Source organism: Cotesia glomerata, linkage group LG10 (genome assembly GCF_020080835.1).
Source record: "Cotesia glomerata isolate CgM1 linkage group LG10, MPM_Cglom_v2.3, whole genome shotgun sequence".
Classification (NCBI taxonomy): Eukaryota; Metazoa; Arthropoda; class Insecta; order Hymenoptera; family Braconidae; genus Cotesia; species Cotesia glomerata.
The window spans coordinates 13,966,266-13,981,999 of NC_058167.1; the positions used below are offsets into that span (position 1 = coordinate 13,966,266).

At 31.3% G+C, this 15,734-nt stretch overlaps 3 protein-coding genes across 7 annotated transcripts; 1 reads left to right on the forward strand and 2 right to left on the reverse strand.

Annotated features, from left to right (window-relative positions):
• Nucleotides 1–71: 71 nt before the first annotated feature.
• On the reverse strand, nucleotides 72–4,589 carry LOC123272436 (lysosome-associated membrane glycoprotein 1-like). 2 transcript variants are annotated; one of them, XM_044739205.1, is made up of 6 exons: nucleotides 4,218–4,589; nucleotides 1,770–1,982; nucleotides 1,588–1,736; nucleotides 1,309–1,522; nucleotides 719–904; nucleotides 72–620 (listed from the first exon to the last, which is right to left on the reverse strand). In XM_044739205.1, exons 1-6 carry the CDS (start codon nucleotides 4,270–4,272, stop codon nucleotides 481–483), a joined length of 957 nt encoding a protein of 318 aa, XP_044595140.1. In that variant the 5' UTR covers nucleotides 4,273–4,589; the 3' UTR covers nucleotides 72–480. The 2 variants fall into 2 exon arrangements, with proteins under 2 accessions (XP_044595140.1, XP_044595139.1); XM_044739204.1 differs by having other exon boundaries at nucleotides 1,588–1,982; nucleotides 4,218–4,588.
• A 62-nt stretch (nucleotides 4,590–4,651) lies between these two features.
• LOC123272440 lies at nucleotides 4,652–6,046 on the forward strand. The gene is made up of 2 exons (XM_044739211.1): nucleotides 4,652–4,940; nucleotides 5,335–6,046. The coding sequence occupies exons 1-2, from the start codon at nucleotides 4,910–4,912 to the stop codon at nucleotides 5,634–5,636; spliced, it is 333 nt and encodes a 110-aa protein (XP_044595146.1). The 5' UTR covers nucleotides 4,652–4,909; the 3' UTR covers nucleotides 5,637–6,046.
• Nucleotides 6,047–6,377: 331 nt separating this feature from the next.
• On the reverse strand, nucleotides 6,378–15,660 carry LOC123272426 (protein split ends). Of its 4 annotated transcripts, none has more exons than XM_044739181.1 (7): nucleotides 15,526–15,660; nucleotides 15,133–15,384; nucleotides 13,702–13,797; nucleotides 13,148–13,332; nucleotides 10,986–12,841; nucleotides 8,253–8,497; nucleotides 6,378–8,167 (listed from the first exon to the last, which is right to left on the reverse strand). In XM_044739181.1, exons 3-7 carry the CDS (start codon nucleotides 13,702–13,704, stop codon nucleotides 6,689–6,691), a joined length of 3,768 nt encoding a protein of 1,255 aa, XP_044595116.1. In that variant the 5' UTR covers nucleotides 13,705–13,797; nucleotides 15,133–15,384; nucleotides 15,526–15,660; the 3' UTR covers nucleotides 6,378–6,688. The 4 variants fall into 4 exon arrangements, with proteins under 4 accessions (XP_044595116.1, XP_044595114.1, XP_044595115.1 ...); XM_044739179.1 differs by having other exon boundaries at nucleotides 15,462–15,612; XM_044739180.1 differs by lacking the exons at nucleotides 15,133–15,384; nucleotides 15,526–15,660 and adding an exon at nucleotides 14,187–14,561.
• Between the last annotated feature and the right edge of the window lie 74 nt (nucleotides 15,661–15,734).

Consider the following 15,734-nt stretch of genomic DNA (forward strand, 5'->3'; position numbering starts at 1 on the left):
TGTCACTATGATAATAGAACTACAAATAAAATAAAATAAAAAAAAGTCAAAAATAAAATCAAACAAAAATATTATTTCAATAATTGAATTTATTAGGTAACAATAATCAATTTTTAATACTATTTTTGTATCCAATTTACACGTGTATATTTATTATAATTAATAGTTATATTAATTATATTTATATTAATTAATTATAAATGTAAGAATTCAAAAATAAAAAAAGTAAACATGATTGTGGATACAATGGTAAATATGAGAAAATTTACCTTTACAACGTATCAATAAATTCACTTAAATAAAAAAAATAATCACAATTAAACAAAAATAATGATTACAATTAAATCATAAATGTATCAATAATAATTAAAGTTCATAATAAACAAGATTTATAATCTGATAGAAAAATTAATTTGATTCATGAAAAAATGAAAATAAAAAATAACTTTAGATTTTTTTAATTTATACGTAATTGTCGCTTTACATACTAAGGTATCCGCGTGCCTGACTACGCCGGCGTCCAACGAGGTAAGCGATCAGGACGATTATTACGAGAGCGATCAAAGCACAGCCTACGGCTATCGGTACGACGTCTTGGGTTTCGAAAGCGCAGTCTTCAGCTGTAATTGATTTCAGAAACCGTATAAGTACATATTTAAATTTCAATTGTGTAATAAATTTAATTAGCCAAATAGAATAAAAAAATAATAATAATTACCAAAGCCAAATGCTGTTGTGTTGTCGCTTCTGAATGCCTGGAATTGGAGATCAGACACTTCGAACACGGCTGTTGTGTTTGGTACGTTTGAATTGAGGTTTAATTTTACGGCTTTAGTACATCTGTACGAATTGCTTACGGCGACGGGGTACTCACTAGTGTTGTGTATCATCATCAAAGTGTCCTCTGTAATAAAAATTATTCATTAATATAGATAACAAAATATACTTATACGTCTTATAGTTGACAAAAATTTTTATGGTATTAAAATAAGAAGACATCTAAAAATTCTTTGAATTTTTATAACACATCAATTATTATAAAAAAAATAAATTAATATAAATAATAAAAAAAAATTAATAATTAAGTAAAAAAATAAATTAATTTAAATAAATTATTTTTAAAAATTTGCCCTTATTTTTTAAAATTTCTATATGTTTAATTTTTTTTATTATAATTTATTATAAAAATTTTTAAAATTGTTAAATTCAACATAAATTTTTTAGTATTTAATTCTCTAAATTTACTTCCTGACACTTCCAAATTTCAAATTTTAATGTCTCATGTCGATCAAATAAAAAAATACTTACTAAATTGATAGCTAGGTAAATCCTGAGGTGCCAAGTTTGCCTCAACATGATGCAACGAGTATTTAGTTCCATTTTTATTGAAATGCAACACCACAGTATCATTCAAAGCCATTGAAGAGTTCCACGAGATCATAATATACTGTTCAGCAGCTCCACAATCTCCAGTCGCGTTACTCATAGTATTATTCGGCAAAGTTATGAGTTGATGCATAGTCTGGAAAAAAAAAAAAAAAAATAAATAAATAATGTTTAGATCACATGGAGAATTAAACTACGTACTTTGTTATCTTTGTTGAGGTATGTCACGTTCAACTGCGCAGCCATTTTAACCATGATACATGTTGTGTGGTTCGTACCATTTACTACCCATGTTCCAGTTGTAGGAGCTGGGGCTGGTCCAGGTGTAGGTGCTGGGGTTGGAGCAGGAGTCGGTGTTGGGGTAGGTGTTGGAGTCGGCGGAGGTGTTGGGGCTACTGTTGATGTTGTAGTCGCCGGTGTCGTTGTAGTTTTCTCAGTCGTCGTTGTAGGTTTCGTTGTCGTTGGAGGTGTAGTAGTTGGCGGCGCGGGGGTAGGAGTTGGGGCAGGTGTAGTTTCATTTTTCTCCGGTTCTGGAGGGACATCTGGTTTGTCAATTACTACTCCTTCAACCACTCCAGTTTTTTCTGCTGAATCGCCTGAAATTTTATACAAATTATTTATTGATTTATATTATTAAGAGAATAAGAGAAATTTTGTTTTCAGGATAGTTATTTGATAAAATCGGTTTTTTAAATGAAATTTAGTGCCATTGCAAAGGTCTTGACTTTAATTTGTGCCTTTTAAAGGTTTCATTTCATTCTCACCGATAGTCAATTTATTATGATAAGTATTTAGGCTGCATTTGAAAATCCTCTATCTCTAGCTATATAATTAAAAAATGACTTTGTATCTTGTGAACGATTGACAATTATAAAGATATAAGCTCATCCCGATGTTACACTCGTCGAGACCTTTCATTTGAGTACCCACATCATTTTTTCATATATTTTATATATTTATATATATATTATATATATGTATATATGAAAAATATATAAAAATGCATGTGGGTACTCAAATGAAAGCTCTTGATGAGTGTAACATCGGGATGAGCTTATATTTTTAAAAACATCAATACTTAGTTAAGAAAGTACAGTGCAATTTAAGATAATTAAGAAACTACCTTGTATCTCGTGAACTAATGATAGTTTTAAAGATATAAGCTCATCCCGATGTTACACTCGTCGAGACCTTTCATTTGAGTACCCACATCATTTTTCATATATTTATATATTATATATATATATGTATATATATATATATATATATATATATATATATATATATTTATATATTATATATATATATGTATATATGAAAAATATATAAAAATGCATATGGGTACTCAAATGAAAGCTCTTGATGAGTATAACATCGGGATGAGCTCATATCTTCAAAAAAGTCAATATTTAAGAAATTACAGTGCAATTTAACAAAAGTCATTATTTAATAAAGCAAAATTTTAATTTTTTTAGTTCACAAGTCACATAGCGACTGCAAGGTAGCTAATTATTGTTAATTAAACATATAAATCAAATATTGTACAAAAATAAATCTCTTCAGTTCATAGAATGAATAATAATATATCTCTGAGTAATTTTCCATCGTTATCTCGACGCTTACGCATCAATGTTACGTCCCAAGTTCGAATTAGATTTACATCTTGCAACAAAGTAATGTGTGAATTAATAAAAAATAATTTATATATTATTTTATGCTGCGTAAGGCTTCTTAATTCCACTTAAATTCCACGTCATTTAGAGCTCTACCGAAAGGGTAATTTATTTTAGTATCAAGATTTAGTATAAATAAATAATAAATACAAATATTATTCAGATACTTTGTTTTGTAGCATTAAAATATTGCATATTAAATATTTGCGTTCTCTGTAACTAAACTATGAACAGCAGAAAAGCGATAACTTATCTTAAGTACGTGCTGAAGTTACATATAAAAAAATATATAAATATCTACATTTATATATACACAAACATTTATCAATCGAATAGACTATCGTTTCAGTCTAGCTCAATATTTGATTAATAATATATCAACAAGTCCAAATATTTTTTAGTTGAGCCCGGTACAAGGCCGGAGATATTTTTTCTTGTAACTTTAGATTTTAAAATACCCGAGAGTCCAATCACTGATTACAAAAAGATAATAGTAAGATAATTTAATTGAATATAAACAGCCTGTTGAATAATTATACAAAGTTTTAAAGCTAATAAGTATATGTAATGGTTTATATTCAGCTTTCGAAGCGGAGCAGTAGTTTATTAGAGATATTTGAGAATAATATTTCATTGATAATACAGAAATATGACGACATAAGTCAACATACAAATGTATTGAAAGATATCTTATTCTTTCTTCGTATTCTTTTGCGCTCTTCTATTTATTATATCCTCTATGTTTAGACTAATAATAAAAAAAGTAATAATAATGATAATGATAATAATAATAAGTATTGGACGAAATTTAACTTGAGAAAAAACCGAGCAGCGATCGTTTATCACGACCAAAAAACCGGTTCACTATTAACCAGTTTGATTTTTTAAAATTTCGATAATAAAATCCCAAAGAAATAATTTTTAAAAATATTTAATTAGTATAATGCTAAGTCACGTCGTCGTCTGCCATAGTGAGATTATAATTGATCTCTTTAAACACTAGCGTTGATAAGAAAAAAAAAAAAAAAAAAAAAAACCTGAAACCTTAATAAAATAAATTAGTTTGTAATTGGGACAAATAGTTAGTGATAATAATAATAATGATGAAAAATAATGGATATTTTTAGACGTAATTAAAAATGTCTGATGTGTTGTTACCTGATACTGAAATGACCAGCAAGCAGACACTAAATAAAACAACGGAGAACTTCATTTTGTATAAAATAATTATTGCACAACAGGTTTAGAGAGAAATCATCAAGTACTGGTTTATTTTTAATTACCAAACGACTGTGGTTGTAATTAGAGTTAAGACACTTATTATTATAATGGCACTTTATTTTTGTTTTTTATGCTACGCAAAAAGATGATGAGATTCCTTTGGTGTCTGTTCGGGGAAGCACAAATCCACGCAATTGTTGTATTATTTTATGCACTATGATACGTTATGCTAGTATAATACGTGCTTACGATTGATATCAGCCAGAGTGGAGAGCAGTGGAGAGTCACGACGAGAAACGAACAGAAACGACCAGCAAATTATACAAAATGAACGATTTCATTGGACATGAAAAACTTCTGGTGGTGGTGTCGTTTTAGTCGCATTGAAAAGTCGGAATTTAAACGACAAAAAAGTTTTGTTGTTGACTAATGGTAAGCAGCGCCCCCTACTTACCTTCTAGATTTTTATTTTTTGGGTTGACATGTTAGGGTACTGTAGGTTATGAGTAAATAAAAAAAAATTTTGTTGAGTGTACACAACAATTATTAAAACGGCTGGGAAATATTTTGTATTATTTACACCATTTTTTTGATTTAATTTAAATTTATTCAGTGAAAGTTGAGAAGAAATGTCTGAAGAAGTAGAAAAACGTATTGAAGGTAATTTTATTAAAATTAATTTAATAATTTTTCTAATAAATAAATTGCTGCATAAAAAAAATGAAAAAAAAAAAAATGGACATTTAGAATTAAGTTAGCAGACGTCTAAAAATTTTTGATTTTTTTTTATTAATTAAATTACAACTGCAAAAATATTTTTAAAAAATTACACTTATAGTTTTTCATAAGTGAATTTTTTTTTTTAATTGTTCAATTGAAACTTTTTCAATAAAAAGTTTCTAAAAATTTTGAATTGTCCGCTAACTTAATAATCTTATAAAAATAATTTTTCGGAACAAAATTTTTTGTTAAATAAAATAAAAAAAGTGACAGCTAACTTTAATATCATGTAATTTTATATTTTATTTTAATTTTAATCATTAATTATTTTTAGATGATGATAAAAAAATAGAGCTGACCGAGGAGCAAAAATTGTTTTTAGCAGAGTGTGAAGAAGAGTTTAAGCATCTCTACACCGATGATGATCCTGAGTACGTAAAAAGCAAGCAGCTGAGAGACGTAGAGCGCAAGGAGCCGCCGATTGTGGATCCTTGGTATTGCAAACAGCCGCGAAACGCCCGCGGGAATTATAGACACAAAGATTTCCGCGGTATGAAGGACCGCGAACGTGGTGATAGGATTGACAAGCAAGCTGGCAGACACCTAATGTACCACAGAAATTCACGTCCTTATTAATACTTTTTTTTTAATCCATATTTTTTACATGATACTCAAAATAGTAGACATACAATATTTGTTTGTAAAAAAATTAAATAGTTTTAAAAATTTTTATGTAAGTTTTTGAATGTCTACTTTCTACTATCATGTTCTTTAAATTTTAAATACTAACGATATGACAAGGGTGCATTTAATTATTTTATAAATTCAGGAGTAATATTAATAAAGACAATATTTTTTTTTTTTGTTAAAAATAATTATTGTATCATTTTATAAGCAGCGTACATAGAATTATTTACAAACTAATATAAGAATGTACAAAAAAATCATGAAAAATAATGTAACCATTACGATTATTACTTAACACATGAATTCTAAATTGTAATGTTAATGTGAGCTAATAAAATATTGAAAAATCAAAGGATTAATATTTGTATAAATTTAATTTTAATTATCATTCAAGATTATCATTTTTTTTGTTCAAATTATTTTTACAAGCCTTATCAGTAAAACGTATAAATAAAATGATTTCTAAATGATTAATATTAATACTTATAACTTTTCAATTATAAGACGTAAGATAAATAGTTTAATAAGAATTAAATTCTAATTCTATTTTGTTTATACAAAAAATGATACATTATTTACAAGAAATGTACATTAGTCATGTGAAAATTTTAATTTATACCGCGAATACCTCAAAGACGAATTAGTCCCTAGATATAATAATAATAATAAAATAATATTAATAATAGTTTCGTATTTTTTATATCAAATGATAACAATAGCGGATCTAGTGACGATCTATCACAGGTAATTCATATTTAAAAGTTTATCCACAATAATTGCACGGCAGTGACTATCAATGAAATCAATCCAACACACCAAACTCGATATAAATAATAATACCAAGTACTCGTGATGTACATTAAGGAAGACGATTGAAAGACTACGTCTCCATTAATATGAAAATGGTTTCATACCATCACTAAAATTTAAGTCATAATTATAGTTTGTGCATTGAAAAATAGATCCATTGATAACGTAGGCTATTAACAAATAACTTCTCTTCAGAATGGCGGGCAATTAACACCTGGGTGAAGATACTGGCATTTATCACCTACGCGACAGTATCCGCTCTTGGTAAACTGCCGACAAACTGGAGGTTGCTTGCCGTTGCCTCTCCAGCCACCTCGACCACCCCAACCGCCGCGCATTGGAGGTCCGACACCTGGATTGCCACCACCGCGGAACCACCCGGGAGGTCCTGGAGGCCCACCTCTCCCGCGGTTGCCATGCATGGGACCAACACCACGAGGTGGAGGTCCATTGGGGAAGTTAGGACCGGGCCCAGGTCCAGGGGGTCCAAACATTCCAGGTCCTTGGAAGTTGTTGGGCATGTGACCGAAAGACCCGTCCTCGGGCATCATATTGGGATAGCCGTCTTGCTGATTGTACATTCCCGGAGGTCCCATCATGTTCGGCGGCATCATCGATGGATCCATTCCAGGAGGCGGGTAGTTGTGATTCATGTTACCGGGCATGTTGGGAATATTGTTCATGGCTACGTCTGGTACGACAACTTTGCCGTCCCCGGTTCTCCAACCACCGGCTCCAGGGACGTCCTGAATTGGCTGCATGTGGTTCATTGGTGGTTGGATCATAGGCGGTGGGATCTGCTGCGGCGGCATGTTCATTGGTCCCATTTGGTTGGGCATTGGCATTCCTGGTATCACCTGGTTGTGTGGAGGGAATGTCGGGAAGTGAACATTAGGAATCACCGGTGTCGCTTGCTGGGGCTTGGGTTCAGGCCATGGCACAGCTGTGAAATCTTTGTCACTGTCCTTGCTGGCGTTCTCAGAGATATCGTCAAGAGGAATTATCTTCGGGTCGGTGTAGATATGATGGCGCTCTTCGTCAGGCTCCGCTGGAGAATCTGGTATCATGTTGCGATTGAAGTAAAGCGCTTGTAGAATTCCTTTCTCTCGCGCGTACTGAATGTCCTTCTCTTTGCTGTCCTTGCCAGGGTCGGCTAACGGCGCTGGTAAGTCAATTGGAATCAAAGCTTTCCACCGCGTCTTTTCTTCCATAAGATCCTCAGTACTGAGCTTCCGGGCCATTTGGAAGGCCTCGCGCTCGTTCATCTTCTCCATATTCTTTGCGTCGGTGAACGTTTTCGTGACATTTACGCGCTCTGTCTCGTCCAGCTCAAAGTACCGCACAGACTCCAAGTCCGTCTTCCACTTGAGACTTTTCTTGGGTCCTTTGCGCTTCTGAAGAAGCAATACGCTCCTCAGTCCGTCGACGTACCGAATATCTTCATTGGGAGTCGGCGCGCGACCCGAATCTTCAGGATCGTCGGGAGATGCCGGGGCTTTAATAGCTTCTTCTGAGTCGTCGTCGCAGGTTGGGGTTCTACTCCGTTCATCCTCTTCATCATTTACACCTTTGTTGTTCACCTTCTCATCAGGTGAATCTTCATCTTTATCATTCTGCGCTCGTTCCTTGTCTTCTTTATCTTCGTCTGTCTCGAGCGTGTCTTGATAAAACTGAAAATTAATCAATACAAATTAATTATCAACAATTTTTAGAAACAATCTTAAAAATTTAAAATGATATAAAGTAAATAAATACCTTAAACTCGGGTTTCATGGACACAGGCGATCTATCATCAGTATTATGACTCGGCGATGTAGGCGGTGGCGTGGTTTCTCTCGCTCCCTGATCTCCTGATACTGAATTAGTACCATCAGATTTCTTGGCATCAGTACTACCATCCTTGGATACCGATGTCCTGCGTTTACGCTTTCTTGGCTCTTTGCTTTTGGTTGACGCAGTCAATGCGTCCATAAACATATCACTCTCTTGGAGTACCATCGCTATAACATATTTATTAAAAATTATTTTGTTTGTCTAGTTACTAAATTATTATATAAATTTATTTATTTAATAGCTCTCCGTATTTTTGATTATATATTACTATTTATTCTAAAACTTAATAACTAAAAAATAAATAGCTGGAACTTGGCATTAATGTTGTGTATTTGCTGGAAATAAATACATATTATAAAACTGTAAAAAAAAAAAAATAATAATAAATAGCAACAATAGTTGAAATAATATTTAAATTATTACATTTAATTGTACATTTTATTTGGAATTTTATGAATTTAATTATTACTTTTGTTTTAATATTTCTATATTAATAACGCAAGAGTTACTTTGGAAGAAATAAATAAAAAATTAGAATTGAAAATTAGTCAGAGATAAAAGTAAGCAAATTTATTTATTTATTTTAATTAAAATAATGGGATTATTATTCTCTTTATTTAGGGATTATTTTTAATAATACCGAATGAAAAATGCATTAAGATAGCTTCATGAAGATAAGAAGCATTTAATTTATAAAGAGCCTTTTCTTTAATAGGAATATAAATAATAAATATAACTATTATAATTATTAATATCTTGGTAATTAATTGAAAAATATACTCTTAGTGATTGGTAAATTAGTTTTGATTAAAAATAATAAAAAATAAGAATAGAAAAAAGCCATCTAGGTAGACAAAATACAAATTGGTATATATGTTGATACAGGAAGATGATATGTGAAACCCATCATAGTAAATGTTTGACGATTGGTTAGTACACAAGCTATTTCTCTCCTTGTCTGGTACCCACTCTCGAGTGACAGAGAAGTACGTGACGGTGTAACGTAGTATTCTGTGAAAACATTGACTCGTACGTTTTATTAGAGCTCGAAAATAGAATCCAATGATATAAGACACGCACTGGTTCATCATCCGCTACATTATTTTCTATGACAAATAAATATTCATTTAATATTTTTTAAAATTAAATCAAATTCTAATAAATTGATCTGTAATCTCTATAGCCCTTATATTTTTTGTAAAAACTTTTTAAATTATAACTATTTAATAGAAAAAAAAAAATTAATTTTTGTAATAAATCTAGTTAAAAAACTTGGCGTTACATTTGAAATGTTTTTTTTTTTAAATCAATATTTACTAGTCGTATCTTGAGTAATCATTTTATCGGTGAATATTGTCCTTAAAGCTGATTATCCACTTGTACTAGGAATTTATCGACTCGATGACAATTTGATAAATCCTTAATGAATCATCCTTGAATAAAAACATCTCGTACTCTGTTTCTCTCCCTTTAATTATTATTACTTATTTTTTTTTTTTTTTTAATAAAAATCTTTCTCTCGAACTCTTGCACTCGCTCTTTCTTTCGCACTCCATTCAATTTCCATTCACGAGAGAGCTCTTAATTTTTTTTTTTCTTTAAGTAATAACTATAATTAAACAGATGTGATTAAATAGTACAAGCAGGATGCCAGATAACTTCTTACAGCAAACTAAGGACCAAGTATAAGGAATAGAAACAACACATTTCTAATTCTAAACAAAGTCCTATTAAATAATTATTTAATATTAAATATTAATCAGACATTTTATTCTACATTGAGTCTTCAATAATCAATATTATTTTTTTTTTAATTATTTAAGTGGGCTGTAGCGAAAACTCAAGTTCAAATATTCATATTTTTTTCCAAATGTTTTTTAATGATAAATTTATTATTTTACCTTTAAAAAGATGTACATGTACAAGACAAATCAAGAAAAAAAAAATAATTAATAGTATTATTAACGAAGTAGTTTTTTTTTTCCTTACCCAGGATGAAATAGGCACAAGCCTTGAGATACCAGTGATGAAATATTCTTCAATAATAAATACTATCCATTGTTGTTTCTCTTGAGATCTTCAATCACTTTTTTGTAATGTTATCTTTTTTTTTTTTTTTTTTTTTTTTTATTTACTATTTATTAAGTACCCGCGTATTTTTTTTATCACTATCATACTTTACATTACATCAATTAATAAATTGTTAAATAAAAAAAAAATAATCAATCAATTAACATAAATAAATTACCTGCTAATTAGAGATAATTATGAGTAGAGAATGTTTCTTTCTTGTTTCTTGCCATTATTTACATGGGTTATCCATAATATTATTACCGTTTTGTTATTATTTTTTTTTTGCATATATATTTATGAAAAAAGTTAATAAAAAAATAGATTTATAAAAAATATTCTGTAAAAAAATATAATTTTAAATTATAATATTGGAGACAGATGTTTGTCCATTTGTCCCACCAGAATTCACCTGTAAACTCAATAGTAAGTAATTAATAAACGTGCAGTCAATAAAATAACTTGTTAACCATGAGATGACAATTGCTAAAATATTATAAATATTAATAATAATAAATAATGCGTTATACGGAGAGCAATTAATAATTAATGAACTGATAATTAATAAATGATATAAGTACTTACGTTTAGGTTTCGGTGCAATAAGTTTAATAGCTCCCTTCTTGTCCTCTGACGGCGAATTCGTCGGATCTAATGACACTTTAGCCTTTTTCTCAGCAGACGCACCAGATTCGCGTATTGGAGACGAACGTTTAACCGGCAATTTAGGTGGTACTATTTTTTTATCCGCAGTAACCGTTGTTGCAGTCGTCGAGGGTTTTTTACCTGCAGTACGCGGTGGCGGTGGTTTAACTTCTTCCTCGAGACCTGTAGATCTAAATTTAGAATTGAAAGTTTTAACAGTTTTAGGGCGAGATGATTCCTGTGAATTTTTACGATTTTCAATAGAAATCGAAATATTTTTCTTCTCCAAAATCGTGGGACTAGAAGGTTTCTTCGAATCACCCTTGTCTTTATCCTTATTTTCTTTAGAACTATCTCTCGAGTCAGTCGACGTCTTCCTAAGTGAGTCTCCAGATTTTTCATCTTCAGGCTTCTTCTTAGGTATTTTACCAATCTTATTGCTCAATGACTGACCCTGGACCTTCTCCAGCGTCGCCTTGTCCTTCTCGGCCTGATCTTTCTTCTGCTTCTCCTTTTCTTTATCCCGCTCTTTCTCCTTATCAGACTTACTTCTCGAGGAGCTGCTGCTACTACTCGCGTGCTTGCTACTACTCGAGTGATGTCTGTCTTTGTCCTTGGAAGATTTACTGGAGCTGGACGATCCCTTGGACGAGCTACTGCCAGAACGGTGGGACGAAGAAGATTTGCGTGAACTGGACCGCGATGAACTCGAACTGTGTTTCGAACTACTTCTCGACGAAGAACTATGACTACTTTTTTTATCCGAACTACTACTACTGCTACTCGATTTATCGTCTTTTTTTTGTGAGTCTCTATTCTCCTTATCACTAGATTTATTATTGCTTTCACTATTTACATTGTCCTCTGTTTTTACTTTAGAAGAATCTACTTGATCGTTAGTATCTACATCAGCCTCTTCTTTCACAACAGTACTCGTACTATTCTCATCTAATTTATCTCCAACACAATTATTATCATTATTGCTATCATAAACCTGACCATTTTCTAACATTTTATTATTATCATCATCATTAATAATTGAATCCTGCTTAATATCCATTTTATTATCTACATTACTATCACTATCATTAATATTGTTAGATACTTTAGTAGCATCTGTTTCAAGTTTAGTAAGAACCTGTTTACCATCGCGTAATATTATTTTATACCTTATAGAGGTCGGTTGATTTTGATAATTTTCAACAACAACAAATTGATTTTTTATTTGCGAAGGTTGCAATTGTCCAGGTAAAGCTTTATTTAATAATTGCAATTGCACAGGTTGTAAATGAATTTTCTGCGGCTGTTGAGGCTGTAGAAATTGTTGCGAATCTTGATTAATAGGAGTGTTTAAAGCAAGGTCTTGAACTCTAACAGTCGTGCTTTCAATTGAATTAGTAGCCTCATCGGTTTTAGTTTTATTATCTCCTTGCCGAGATACTGCAGTTGCATTGACTGATGAATTAACGACAACAGGCGTGTACGTTGCATTCGACGTCGAAACATTATTTACAACTGAAATTTGCGTAGGAACTGTGTTAGGCGGGGTTTCTCCTTTTACGAGTTTTAACCACTGCTCGACCAGCTTTCCTGCAAGCATTCGTACTCCTTGATGACTCCCTTCTTTTGAAAGGCCCTTGATAAGCTTGGGACAATTATTACTCTTCAGACGGTCGACATCTACTGGACAGAGCAGCAAAAGCTCCAGGAGTTCTTGGACCAACGTCCAATTCTTGGCTACTATTCCGTCTGTCAGCCACATGTGGATCAGGTTCCATCCTCCAGCACCCATAAATCTGAAACAATGTTTAAAAAAATCCGGTTTAGTTTATTGCTTTCTTGCTTTGCTTATATAATTAATATACTAATAATAATAATAATAATAATAATAATTTAAGAAATTGTTGGACACATATCAGTAAGTTCGGCTTCTTAAATAAACCGCCCAATGGTTCAGTGTTCATTAATTTTATTTTGCACATTTTTTTATATATTTATCGTACCAATACTTAATAATTAAGTGACCCGTACGTCTCAACGTGCTGAGTAAAAATTTAAATAAATAATTATTGTTATTGTAATTAATATAAAATAAAACTCACTGGCTGAGAAGTTCAGGATCTGTTGACTTAAGAATCTGAATGTAGATACATTTGGACACGAGTTTTTTAGAAAATTTAATCATAAGGCCAGCTAAGCGTTCGACTTCCGCTTTACCTTTGATCCCTCCATTAGGGCCCAGTAAAACGCCCAGGCATTTGAGCAATGACAATGGATCTATCCGCGGCTGCAATCATAAATTAAATAAAATTTACGTTAGCAATCATTCAATAAAATCTAAATGAAAAATATAAAATATAACATAAGTATCAAGGACATTAATAATAACCATTGCAATGGAAGAAAGAAAACCAAGTCACGAGTCAGTGTAAATTACATATATAAGAATTCACACATAAGGTCATTGATCGTAGTCCCTACTTTGTATCGCCACTCGGGTGGGTCGGAATCTATTTAAGATCAACGTCAGCAAACGTTTTATCACAGCTTGTGGCGCCATCTTATCCGACATTTTCTTTCTCTCATTCCAACTGATATATTTATTCTCCAAGAAAATGAACAAAGAAAAAAAAACGAAATATCATGTAAAACTCACCATGTTTAATTTTTTTTTTTTAATTATTTTTTCTAGCTAATTATTGGATGATGATTTTAATGGACGATTAACTTCCAGTGGATTTTCATGACGAATCTGCAACGATATTCATTAAATATAATTTATAATTATACGAAAAAAATGCCACGTAGTATGTGTCACGACTTAGTAAATGTTAATTACTGTTTTAAAAATTATTACTACGTCACTATTTAATGCTCGCTGTGGAACGCTATCACGTAATAAATTCTTACACCAAATGAATAATTAATAATCGAGCATCCATACGTTTAATAAATAAAAGCCACATAAGCTGATTTAATTGCTGAAGGCAGAAAATAGATGCCCGAGTAACACGGATTGGTATTGATCCATACGGAATACCAAGCAAAATTATTTCAGTACTCCTAATTTATATTTCGCTTATGATTTAATGTAAATATATAATACTTAATATAAATAAATTAGTATCTGACGAATCCTACCCGTTATTTATAAATATAAAAATATCTTCGACATTAATCTGTTGAGTCTTTATTTGCCTATATAACTCTTGAGTTAAATAAATGTTTGATAAAAGTTACGCGCTGCAAATGGACAAATATGCGAGATGTGAAATGGCGTGTTGTTGGGAGACGGTTCACGTCCACGGACTGCAGGGCTAACAACTGCGCAGTTACTTTGCGCAACTCTTCCCCCACTTAACTAAATAATGAGGTTAAGTTCCTGGTGGGAACACCAGGACAACCAATTAAAATTCACAGGCCATTTTTCTATCTCTTTCTTTCTTATTGTATTTACTCGACTGGAGTCAACGTTTTTACCAACGTACGTAGCTTTTAATTTTGTAACAGGGATAACGGACTTTCCCCTCTTTTTCAACCGAAAGAAAAATTACTGTTGTATCATGCACAGTACTTATAATAATAACAATAGTAAAAATATAAGTAATAATAATAAAAAAAAAGAAGAAACACTAATACAACGCGTAACACAGACACGACTACAAAAATGATCGGCAAAACTCGACAAAGTTCGTAAACTGCCCAGCCTTTTTTATATTTTTAAAATATAGCCCATTAGGTCAGCGCAATTATATATATTTTAATATTTATAATTATTAATATAAATAATAATAAATAATAGTGAACACTACCCACTCTCACGCTAATTAAAATTCATAAAATAAAAATAAGCATCTCACTTTAACGCGCTCACGTTTTTATCTATCACACTAACTAGTGTGCGTAAAATATATTTATAATTAGAGATGACATGATAAGTTTTATTGAAGTCATCGTAAAGCTAGATCACGTAAATCTTCAGCTTGTGACGTAATAAATGTTTTTTTTTCTTTTTTTTCTTTTTTTTACAACTATTAATACTAGGAATTGTTTTAGCAACGATTCGGGCAATCGATAAGCCACTTACATTGTATTGCAATTAATTAATTCCTTATCCCTAAGGATAAACGGTTATCACGGTTTGATAATTATATAATAAAAACTATTTGATTAAATAATATTTGATGGGCACAGTTATTTTTTATAAATCGAGAATTCCGATTGTTTAAAATAGTTGCAGAGATAATGTTTTAAGTCTGGGGTAGTGTCGGCTGGCTGGAGATATGCTACAAAATCCTTTTTGGAGTAATCCCCATGTAACCTTTCGCCAACCTGTCATCTGCAACCAAAAACCCGATAAATTTTTATTATTTTACCTTACAGATGATTATTTATTTAATTAATATTAATTTTTACGTTTATTTTGTTCACCGATAATTATTTTATTGTCAACTTATAACTGCGTTATTTATTTTCTCACCTAACTACGTATCACCAGCTGCCGCGACCAAACGGGAAATAAACCTACGGTATCCGGATGTTCCTTTTTATTTTATTTTTAGTCAAATTATATTTACTTCCGGTGCACATTCACAATTATTATTAATTTTAACTACCGGAAAATTATTATTAATTATTTAGATTATTTATTTGGTTGTAAATTTTAAATATTTATCAATATTTAATGCG